The sequence below is a fragment of the Corvus kubaryi genome, unplaced genomic scaffold (genome assembly GCF_017639235.1).
Source record: "Corvus kubaryi isolate FWS band 111438036 unplaced genomic scaffold, C.kubaryi_AGA036_p1.0 37334, whole genome shotgun sequence".
In the NCBI taxonomy this organism is placed as follows: domain Eukaryota; kingdom Metazoa; phylum Chordata; class Aves; order Passeriformes; family Corvidae; genus Corvus; species Corvus kubaryi.
The window spans coordinates 1,968,429-1,980,562 of record NW_024581108.1 but is presented as its reverse complement, the minus strand read 5'-3'; the positions used below and the strand labels follow the sequence as shown (position 1 = coordinate 1,980,562).

The following is a 12,134-nucleotide window of genomic DNA, read 5'->3' as shown; positions in this document are numbered from 1 at the left end:
CAGAAAAAAATCTGAGAACTTTGGTTTTCAAATAACAGAGGAAAAATGAAACAGAAACAGTTCGTACAATGCTTACTCAAACCTATCCAAAAAAAGGATGATTATTAAAAAAAAAACAGAATTAGGTAGAAAAACAGGATAAAAGATCTCTAAAAAGCCACTAGCTATTTGGGGTATATCTAATTTTGAATATGCCTTGGGAAAGTAAATTGGTTTCAGGAAATAATTAATTCATTTGGAGAGAAAAAACCAGTGCTGTTCCCCCTACAGCAAAAATCATGGAAACCAAATACCAGAAACACTGGGTGGCATTTCAGTTTCTCCCATCTCCACTAAGTCATTTCACGCATTTGAAGGCTACTTTGCTAAACAAATGATGTTGGTTTTTTTTCTCAGGGCAGTACTTCGCAACAGATTACTTCTAGCCGAGGCGAACGCGCCAACTTCTGCTTGACATGAAATATCAAACCCAAGGACAACGATGAAGGCTGAAGGCATTCTTTTGGTGGTTAAATATTTAAGAACAGTGAGCAGGCAGTTAGGTATCATGACACTCAGTTTGCCAGGCAGAGGCACCAGTCTGCCTTGTGGATACCCACCAAATTATTGCGGTTTGGTCCAGGCCTCTCCCCATCTAACCGTGTTGGCATTTTCAAGCCACCGTATTTCTTCCAGTAGGTCCAACAGGATGCACAGAGGCGACACTGCATGTTAGGGGGACCCCAAGAATACCACTGGTAAGACTGGGTGGCTAGAGATAACAAAGGTGGAAATTATATATATCCTTACACAGGATCACTTTTCAGATCTTATTCTCTTTAGAAGCAGCAGAAGCACAAAAGAAAACATCCCCCCCCCCCCCAGAGCAAAGCTCACACAGACCTTAGAAAACTAATGATGGCTTCACTGTCATCAGCACTGCTACACATACTTTTGATTTCAGCAGAATTGATTACATTAATTAATCTAAATCCCTTTTAAAATGCAAACAGAAAAAAACAATTATCAGGATGAGAAAATTTCCTGCCAATGGAACTGAACTCTTTTTGCTAGAGAATTTCTGCAGAACATGGGAAACAGCAAAGATTGTCTTCAGGAACTTCCCATACATTAGTTTTACAACTGAAGAATGTACAGTCTGTGACTGGACATCTCATACAGTCCTACATTCCAGCATCTCTAAAGGCTCCCCATAAAGGAGCACACTCATTAGAACTCAGTATTATTAGTATCAGCAGCAGATCAAATACAGTGGTGTCACATATTTTCAAATCTACTAAAAAATGATGAAAAGAATTGTCAAATTCACACACCTTGATTTAAATATTCACTCAATAGTAACCTGCAATTATGTAGAACATTTACTAACTCCCCCTTTAGTACTTCATAATTCTATTTACAAATGTAACACCAGTAGTTAAAAAACAAAACAACCTGAAACAAACAAACAAAAAAAGAAACAAAAACAAACTCAAAAAAACCCTGCTTAAACGCTGCTATATCCAATTCTTCCCCACACCCCCAGCACGAGACAGCTTTTACTTTAACATTTACATCTCAGCACTCACTCTGCACACACAGCTGCTGTTCTGGCACTTACTGTAACAGCTCTCACAGGCCCGTCCTGCTCCCGCATTCTGTGCCTGGACTCCAGTACCATTTACCACTCCTGGTTTGACATTATTTACATTGATCTGGTTGGGGTTTGGCTTGTTACTTAAGACACAAAGCAAAAAGAATGACAAGTGTTAACTGAGGCATGCAATTCTTTATTTGACTTTTGAAAGTATGGCCCAAAACGTTTAAAGACTCAAATTTCATTCAGCACGTGGCTTCCAGAACCAGTTGTAATTACCAGCAATCTGACTTTTATGAACACACTGTCTCCAGTAATATTTTAAAAATACCGATAATGAAAATAACTGACAGTTGGATGCCATTTACAAGACTTTAAAACCTTTTAAAAAACAATAAACCAGGCCACATAGGTATCCCTATTGACTATCCCAGACATTTGAATCTAGGTAAAAACAGATCTCACTTACAGGTCCTCAACATGAGAGGTATTTTACTTAAATCTCCAAAAAGAAGGCTGGGGGCTGGAGCAGGAGCAGTAGGCAGAGAGAGGGCAATGTCTGCTTTATTTAGGGAAATATAACCCTAGACTGCAGTCACAAATATTTCCATGTTGTCTCACTGGCCATTATTCACACAAGTACACCCAACAAGTAACAACATCTGGGTCACCTCAGCTCATCCCTATACCCTCTTTAAAATGATGATTCAGGAAAAACTAGGAGCTAAGAGCTAAAAAATAGCTACTGGCAGGAGCTGAGAATGGAAGGCCAACAAAACCTTGGCATGGAGAGCAGGATGAAATAGCACATCTCTGCAGAGGAAGAAGTGTCTGAGGGGGAAAATGAGGCCTTCAAAAAATCCTTGGCATGGGAGGGAAGAAGGAGGACAGAGTACTGCTATTGCAAGGACAGGACTTCTGGGGAATGGAGAAAGGTGGAAGAAGTCATACATGAAGTTTCAAACAACAGTACATGAGGAGTTTACCAAACATGCAAGGACTCTAGGGTGCTGTTAGGAGTTCACACTATAGAAGCAACAAAGAGCAGGCAGGCTTTGGAGCCAACTGCTGAACATAAGCCTGAATTGCAACGCTGATTTACATTCCTATCATACTCTCTTACCTGAAGATTGAAGGGAGTGGGCATATTCCTTTTATTTCCAACTAACGAACCCATTATTTAAAAGCAGAAATATCTTAAAATGGCTTTCTGCAATCCCCTTTTCTTAGACATCAGTTGCACACTGACACAGGAGTCACAGTGACTTCAGTAGGCCAGAGTATTTGCTATGTTTCACCCTGGCTAGTGCTACAAAACCAGCATTGTGGGAATAGAGCCAAATTAAGTTCTTTCTAATGGGGCACCAGCATCAGGTTTCATGTTCTCAGCAATGATCCCTGGAAGCAAAGGAGTTCCAAGTGACAGAGTTCTGCAGGCAACTGAAAAGCTGATGCTGCCCTGGAAGCCAGAAAACATCCTTCTTATCTGAAAATGTCCAATCACGTCCTGAGATACACAGCTCAGTTAAGCTCCATTTTGACAGAGACAAAATAGGTTCTGCTGTGAATGAACTACAGGAACCACACACAGGTTGCATAAAGAGGCAAGACTCTTCCTCTAGACCAGGAAAAACTTCCAATAGTGTTCTCACTGTAAAATTCAGAGCCTTTCTGCAACAGAGAAAGCTCAGGAGGCCAAGTGGCACAGGAACAGTGTAAGGAGTTTGTTCCTACAGTGCACTGAGCAGCACACACACAGCTCAAAAGCAGCAGAGAAGATTAAAAAAAAAAAAAAAAAAAGACATTTAGATTAATTCACAAGCCTGAATATGTTTTCGTCTCCTTCTGCTTATTAATTTGCCCACCTCCTACGAAGACTAAAGTGTTTCAGGGTGCTTATCAGAAAGGCACCAAGTTCTGACCCCACAGATGGCAGGAGATCCACAGGCAAGTTTAACAAAGGGGCAGTTGAAAGAGGGAACATTCACGCTCCCCTGCTCTGGGACGTCACTATAGTAACCTGCTGCAAAAGAACTTTTGCCAATGATTCACGAGCAAACTCCATGTGCAAACATGACCAAGACGCTGCAAAACAAACAGCCCTCACAGATGCACACTGCTACAAGGGGCGTTCCTCCACTGAGAAAAAGACTGAAGTAAAGAAAACTAAGGCCTTACAGCTCAACATCAGGCCTGTTGCTTCCTTTCTCTACCTTGGATTTATCCTCCAAAAAGGCAGCGACGTAGTCTGAAATCCATCAGTAAAGCCCGACAAAGCACTGGGACCAGAAAGGAGGATGATGGCCTGACTCCTTTATCCTCTCAAAAACCATTATCAAGCTTGTATTTAAACACAAGTGGAGAAGATGCACTGGTGAAAGCCGATCACCAAACCACACTTATCAGCAGGACTAACATGCTGTAGTTGTGGCAAACTCCAGGATTCTGCAGCACTACAATTAATGAAGCTGCAGCAAGCATCAGAGAGTGTCCTGCTCCAAAGTTAAGGTCAAGTTTCACAGTGGCAGTAACAATAAAATTCAGGCAGATAATGTTTTCATCATATGAGAAGCAAAAACCTCTTAATTGTTGATGATATGTTAATTAAACTTGCTTGATATGACCAAAGCCTGCTACAGCTATTAACAAGAGAATCAGATGAGTAACTGGATGGATCATTAAGCAATTAATGAAGCTGAAGCTAAAGATGCAAATAAGGTAATGAGAATACTGATGGTGTGGCAAACTGTCATTTCCAGTTCTTGTATCAGGAATGGAAGTCTCTTAAAGGGGTTTCAGTTGTGAAGGAGCAGTCAGTCATGCTAGAAAAGGGATCATGAAGTGCAGATTTCTGGGCTGTACTCTTCAGATCAATCGCAATGGAAGAGGTGGAGGCAATAAAGCAGGTGCAGAGAGAAGGTGCTGGAAGCCTGTCAACATGGACTGAAGCCCCTGTACAAAAAAATCCAACCTGGAGATAATCTTGATCCCCACAAAGGACTGATATGCCCTCAGTAAACAAGTAGACAGCATTTGACCCACAGCATGGTGATAAAATTTTTGTTGTTAGAAATAATTATAAACTTAATACCACCCAGTGAATGTTTCCTGCTATTGAAGAACCCATGTGTGCTGGATGCAACTGAACAATTAAGAAATAAAGCCTCAGAAATAAAAACAATTTAAAATCCTTTGTAAGGCACATTTGTGCCATTTACATCTAGACATCTAATAGAAGTGTCTGGATCCAGGCAATGGAGGTGAGCTTTCCTCACAGCTCTCCAGCCTCCTGTAAATACCCACTTCTAACAACAGGTCTAATGACCATTAAACAGTGCTTTTTGAAAAGGAGCAGATTTCTCCAACAAAATGTTGGAGATTTCCATTTTAACTACCACAGCTCCAGAAGGAAGAGCAGCATTACACCTTTAAGTTTTCCATGTTGCCATGAACCTCTGTACAATGAAACAGGGAAGAAAAATAGTCTTGCTCTTCAAGCAAAGGACAACCAAGCAACAGACAAAGGAATTATCTTCAGCTTGTTAAGCAGCTGCCCCTTGTAGTGATCCAAAGCTTTGACCTATTCCTGAAGTTTCCCTACTGGATTCACAAAAGGGGCACAGTAGGGAGAACAATATTTCCCTGCTTCACAGCCTTTGAGAGGCAGCTTGACAAAGTGCTTTGAGATTCTCAGATAAAATACTGTAAATAGAATGTATTCATTAACACATACAGATGTAGAGTTAAAAGTCACATTTTTCACCAGTACATTTTGGACTGGAAATTGTGTGGAGCAGTTCATTCTTCCCTTTCTGTTCTTACCCCTCCTGGTATCACTTAGATCAAAGCAAATGAGAGAAAAGCCACACAAAACTGGATGTCTCAGCCTTCATGATTGCAGATGCCCTAATCCCAAAAAGCACAAGCTACACAACCAGATCTTTACCAAAAAGAAGCAAGTAATTGATACATATGATGCCTGTAAGACTAGTAAAACTAGAGCATGACTTCCACAACAACCTGAAGAGTATGTTTGGGTACATACTAGAACACGAAAGAGTCTGAGACTACACCTGCATGAAGAAGGCCTCCAAACACTGCAATCACTTCAGAGGATGGCAGGATGAGGCATGTGAGAATGTGGAATCTCTTTGTGCATTCAGATATCTATTGCTGCTTCAACACCACTCCCACTGACAGAGACAGTGCTACAGAAGACAACTAAAACATTTGTTTTTCAGTTATTTCCTGAGTTTAACTGATTTTACACTTTTTCCTTTCACCAGAAAAGCACATTAGTGCTTTTCAGCCAAAGGGCTGCATTGCAAAGCCATATTTATAGACATTAGGTTCTGTCAAGTCAACTACAAATGTCTGTCCCGAAACCAGGGTTATTCTTTGAAGAGGTACAGAAATGCTTGTTCAATCTAGGTCAGAAGTGTTTTTCTAAGACGTTGGTTTAGGACTTGATAATCTCACATCAATTACCTCTATGACCCTCCATGCTTCAGTTACCCATGTTAATAAATTTGGGGCACAGTCTCAAGTTAAAAAAATATCAACTCTAAAGCTTTACATTGAGCTGTTATTTTTCATTGTGTTACATGTATGTGACCTTTGAAGACAGCTCCTATTCATTTTCTTATTATTTTCCTCCTCTCTGCTAGATTTTCCTATTAACATCGGAGAAACAAACAAGAGACCTATCAACGGAAGACAGCCAGAGACAAAAAAAAAGATAAAATTGTTTGAGCCTGGTATCCTCCAGGGTCTCTCACTGCCAACAATTTTACACCAGTTACTGTTAAAATGTGTTTCAGTCAATCAGCAGATACGCTTCTGCATAGGTCTTGTGACAGCCTACACCAAGTAATTTATTTTTGAGGTGACAAGTGGATCATTATGGCTCAAGCCTAGGAACAGGAATGGGCTCAGTAACATGATAAGGACAAATCAATAACATTGATATTTAGATCCCTACACCGTGCATTGCTATTGCAAACCAAGAATATAATCTTCTTCTAGGTCACAAGATAATGTAGATACCATACAGTCCCTATATGCCAGACCTTGTACTCAAGCTTGTGTAGAAGTAATACAAAAAGCTTAGAAATATTTAATTGCTGCCACATTTGGAGGTATTAATAGCAAGAAAACAGCAGAAGCATTCATATGGGATTAAGTAAATCAAGTAATTGCTACTTTTCCTGATACAAATGAAAGGATATTGAAAGAGAAGGAAAACATTTTATCAAATAATATGTAAGTTAAGGTATAACACTCATAAAATGAACCGTGACTGGAAATCAAAGCCAGAGACAAGAAGAGCAGGCACGTGGGCAGAGACAGGTCTGTTCCTGAAGCAGGGAGGTAAGCTGCTGATTTGATTATGTGTTCTTTAGATAGGAACAAGAATTACCTTGCTGAGGGGTAAGATGCCACTCCAGGCAGCCATTATCAAATGAGCACCACAACCTTCCAAACACAAAGCCCTCCTTCCACACATTATAATCCAAGAGCAACAGCAGGACTGTCAGGCTCTCTCGTCTGCAATATCCTTTTGCATCTGCAGTCTAAATTACACTGCCTTTTGCTTTACAAGCTTATTACATTGTGAATTCATGTTTAATTTGATGTCCAGTGTCCCCCTGCAGAGTAACACTGTCCACAAAAAGCAATATTGTTGAAAGACTGCGTGACAAGAAATCTGTTTGGCTTCACTCTGAATATTACACCTCACTTTTAGTAAATTCACCTGAGAGGTATTGAGGTATTTCAAACCAAAAAAGAAATCATGGATCCTCTATTTTCAGCAGAAATAAGGGGCTGCCTTGCAAGCTAAATATATAAAAATTAGTTTTATCAAAAGTAACAGAACAGATGGTAGAAGTTCATAAATATTTAAAAGGAGACAGCATAAAAGAGTGAAGGAGTTATTGGGGATAATACACAGGGGAACATATCAGAGTGAAAGTTGAAAAGTGAAAGGAAAGGGTAGACTAGAAATTCTGCATTATAACAACTATTGACTAGGCTATGCAGAGAAAATTAAATAGAAGACATTTTAGTAAGAATTTTGTTTTAAAATACATGTACACATATCAATAATTATACATTATTTTTAATATATAATGATATATACATTTGTTAGGAAACAAACATGCATTGGTGATCCACTGCTGAGAAAAACTAATAGAAAAACAGATAGATTATTGAACAGTTAATTAGCTACCCTTTTGTTCACAACCATGCTGACCTGCCAGCAAGTCCCCAACTCCCAAGTCCATATAAAAATAAAAATTAGAAGATAAGTAACAGTTGCTTCAGGATGGGAACATTATACAGGATGAAGGAAATGAGCAACATGAGACCACAACATCCTAACCAGGAAATAGTAATATTGGTAGGCCATGGAAACTGCTACACCAGTCCTCCTGTAATGAGATAGAAAACAAAACAAGAGATACTTACTAGTTGGGTATATACACTTGTTTTAGCTTGCTTTCTGCTTCTGCTGCTTTCAATCGTTTCTTTGAATAGAAAAAAGAAAACAATTAAAATAAAAATAAGACCCACCTTACCTGAGTCAAGTAGCAAACCTATAAGGACTTCAGCAATTATTTACTGAGCAGCTCCACTAAATCTTCCAACAAGAAAATATTCACTGAAGACAATTGTGGGCATCAATTGACTATGCAGCTTTGCAAAAAAGTCGAAGAGATGCCAAGCTACTAATAATGAGGACAAACTTTTCATTCCCATCTACCTCAATTCAAATTCCTTTTTTTAAAAGGCTTTTATTTGTCCTGCAGAGAAAGATCTGACATGTCAGTGTTGATTCTCTATTAAAACATTCACCAACTGGACAGTAACAGGTACAACAATGCAACCTCTCCATCACAGCTCCTCAACAGCTGAGCCAATTCATTCAAAGTTTCAAGTAAGACTTTTGTGTCGATACCCCTAAACTTCTGAAGGCTCAGTGACACTGAAGATTTTTCTTGAGACATTAAAAAGGTCAAGAACACCTTTTCTAACTCAAACCTTCACCCCTTAAACAGTAGGAGAGGCACACTGAGATTCAAGTTTTCTCTTTATTACATTTGCAAAATAAATTTTGGGTGAGCCTCTGGCATCTCTAGTTCAACCCCCTGCTCAAAGCTGGTACCAGCTGTCTGCATAAAGCTGTGACAATGTTTTCCAGACAAACCAGCAGCATGGAGATATTCCAGATAAACAGATTAGCCGAACATTTTCTATGCAGCAGCCTCAAGGCATAGTCTAGGAAAATGTAAAGCTGAAGTCAGTATCTTCATAGAAGCAGGAAGCACCAGAAAACATAATAAAATTGAAGAGTGTGTCACTGAAGAGCTGGACAAACATAAAAATTGTTTTTACAGACACACACAGAAACAACAAAGTAAATGTTTCCTGTAAGCATAAAGCTTTTATCAGGACAGTTTTAAACAACAATTTTCTATATGACAATCTGCCAGTTCCTCACCAAAGCTCTCTAGACTCCTAAAGAATTCCCCTCTTCCCTTTTCCTGCAAATAACAGTCAACCTATTTTAGAAATCAAAGAATGAAGTTGTCAGACAAGAGAGCAAGGAAAGAGAAAACAGAACCTCTGAAAGTTATCCTGAGACTATGGCTACACCTTCAGAGCTGTACTCCTGGCTGACTCCGTTCTGCTGGAGCGGGCCAGCTTCCCAGACTGCTTCTGTTAAACCTCACCTAGGACAAGAACTGCTGCCTGAAAACTGGCCTCAAGAAAACCCAGATGAAGAAGACCTTGTGGAGACAATCCTTATCAATCCTACAGATGTGCAGGAATCAATCACACATTTTGCTGCCAATCAGTGATGGAACTGAAGAGGTTCTCCTGAATACAAATGGCATGCCCAAACTGAACGTTTTCAAGCCACCCTAACTGAGCATCTTTATGTAAGAAACAAAACCACCCAAAGAGGGGCCCCAAGAAGTGCTGTCACAATGGTTCTCCAAACATCATCAGAAATCCTCCTTCACCTTCCAGAGAGACATTACACAAAAAAATCATCCTTTAACAAAATGCATGCTCAGGTGCCTTCCTGCTCAGGAACTGGAGCCTGTTCCACACACAGCCTCAGGCTGAAAAAGAGGACTTCATCCTCGAGGCACAGATTGCCACGGGCACTTACACTGGCAGATGAACAGCTACAGAGCTGAGTCTCCCCAGGAAATACATGGAAATCCAACACCAGATACTGACGAACAGCTTAAAACACTGTTTGATGACCAGTACCAGAATCCAATTTCCTTGAGAAAGGAAATTCAGGAAACTTACACTGGTAGAGAACTGTTGTGTTTTTTAAATTTCTACATTGTGAGAGGAAAAAGCTGCGTTTTCTTGACAAAATCTCCCATGGGGACTATCTGGCATCATTATGTTATGACAGTTTTGGAAATCTATGAATGCAAGAGCTTCATCCAAGCACAAAGCATTATCAGCAACTGAAATATTCTCCTGTGCACAACATAAAGTCATCTGCCTTGGGGACATGGCTAATTTAGGGTATTAAGCAGTATTTTAGTAAACAGGTGATGAATGTCAACCTCACCCCACAGATTTCCTTTGTGACTGATGACCATGGAGCAAGCCCTGAGCTAACAACTGCCATAAGTCACCCGGACTCCACCACAACCCCCTCTCCTACAGCTGCCTGGGAACCAGGACAGCACACGACAAATAGTACACACCCCTATTACAAACAGCAGACCAGGAAAATTGAGGGTTTCCAGAAGGTACCACAATATCCTGGGTAAGAAGAGGCTTTGCACTAAGTACCTGTGGCTGTGGGCAATCAATAGACCAGATATGATGAGTTTCCTCTTTCCTTACAGTGACTGATCCCAGAAGGTACAAAAGAAAGATGCTTGAAATGTAGTCATGCACAATTTCAAAATAATCCCTTCCCTGAGAGAGTGCTTTGCTAGGTCCTTTGCCAGTTATTAACTGATATGTGCCTAAAGCATATTTATGCTATAAATTCTTAATGCTATCTGATGTAGTTAATAATGTCCTCACTCCCAAGAAAAATCCAGAACATTTGTAACTTTTTCTAGCAGTTTGGCCTAAAAAAAATCTTTTCTCTGAGTTATTTATATACACAGATCTTAAGTATATCCTCTTATTTACCTCATCATATTTCCCCCATCTATAAAAGGAAGATATTTCCAACTTGTCTATCCCACAGGGACCAAGGGATTAAAGTACTAAGCACTGTACATCCAAGTTGGTGCAAACATCTGTCCATTATATATCCTCTCCCAGATTTGACATCCTATCCACTGAGCTTGAAAGAGTTTTATAATAGGTGACGTATCAGAGCAAATGACTGTGGTCATTTTCTAAAGAGCAAACATTTATAAAGAGGAAATAACAGAAGAAATCCAGGAACACTGTGGATATTTCAACATCCACAACACAAGAGTTGGGTTGATGGACAGCAGGAGGATGCCTCAAAACATCCTCAAATATCGAGCCTTTATTAGTTCATGATAGGGAAGACAAATTACACCTTCTGGATTCAGAGGAGAACTTTCACAATGTTTATTCTTTTTCAAACCTCTGAACATACAACAGAGGTCAGAGAGGTGGGACAGAAGAGAGAATTAGTCTATGATGCATTTGGGAGAAATGCTCCCAGCTGCCTGTGCTCCAGCAACACACACCTCAGAATTGATGGGTTGTACCTACGGTTCTAGCAATTTTGGCAAGAAAGTGACTGAGTTCCATATTACCATAGATTCAACAGGAGGTGTTTGGGGATAAAACATCCCACAAATGTGGAAAAACCTTTCATTGATGTTATTTCTACACTTCAGCACACAGGACTTTATGAAGGCTGGTACATTAAGACATCATTCATAGCTCTGGGCTAGGTACAAAGCAAGCTTGCTTCTCTTAAAAAAGATGTTTTCTATCCGCATCAAGACTGACCCAGAGATCCCTACCTCATGGAGTCAAATCTAAGGGCACTTCCACTTTCCCCAGTGTGTTCTCACCATGCAGACCTTAAAACCAACTTTCTCTGTCTATTCCTCCTACACTTTTCTAATGGCACTTCCACGTAAGAAATAGAACAGTAGAAATTGATAGTATTTGATCTTCCCCTTGAAGTTACCTGCTCCTCAGACACAAATAAAAATGGAAAAAGTAAATTAAAGCCATTAACTCTCAGAAAGAAAGTGACTAATTCAAACAGTCATCTGCCACTGCCATGCCTCAAGCTTGTCTCAACCTTTGGAAAGTCTTAATGTTTTAAAGTTTTTAGGACTTCTCCTAATGATAAGCACAACAGTAGAAGCATTTAGTCTTTAAAAAAAAGTCACCCTGGAATTCACAACTATGTAAGAACTCAACCTCTACACTGAATGAAAATGTAGGCATAGCCACACACCACATCAACCCTCAGAGCTCTCAAATCACTGGAAGAAGCCAAAAAACAGCAGTTAATCAGTCAAAGCCATTTCAAACCTTCCTTAATCAGAAATATACACTCTTGTGTACTGAC

The 12,134-nt window shown here is 39.8% G+C and overlaps 1 protein-coding gene across 5 annotated transcripts in view; it reads right to left on the bottom strand.

Annotated features, from left to right (window-relative positions):
- Positions 1-12,134, bottom strand: part of MTA1 (metastasis associated 1) — a 79,189-nt gene that overhangs the window by 24,282 nt on the left and 42,773 nt on the right. For all 5 annotated transcript variants that reach the window (XM_042029834.1, XM_042029836.1, XM_042029835.1 and 2 more), the window contains exons 11-13: positions 8,048-8,106; positions 1,601-1,716; positions 600-751 (exon numbers count right to left, since the gene is read on the bottom strand). In XM_042029834.1, coding sequence (XP_041885768.1) covers positions 600-751; positions 1,601-1,716; positions 8,048-8,106 — 327 coding nt within the window. The remainder of the gene's footprint in view (positions 1-599; positions 752-1,600; positions 1,717-8,047; positions 8,107-12,134) is intronic.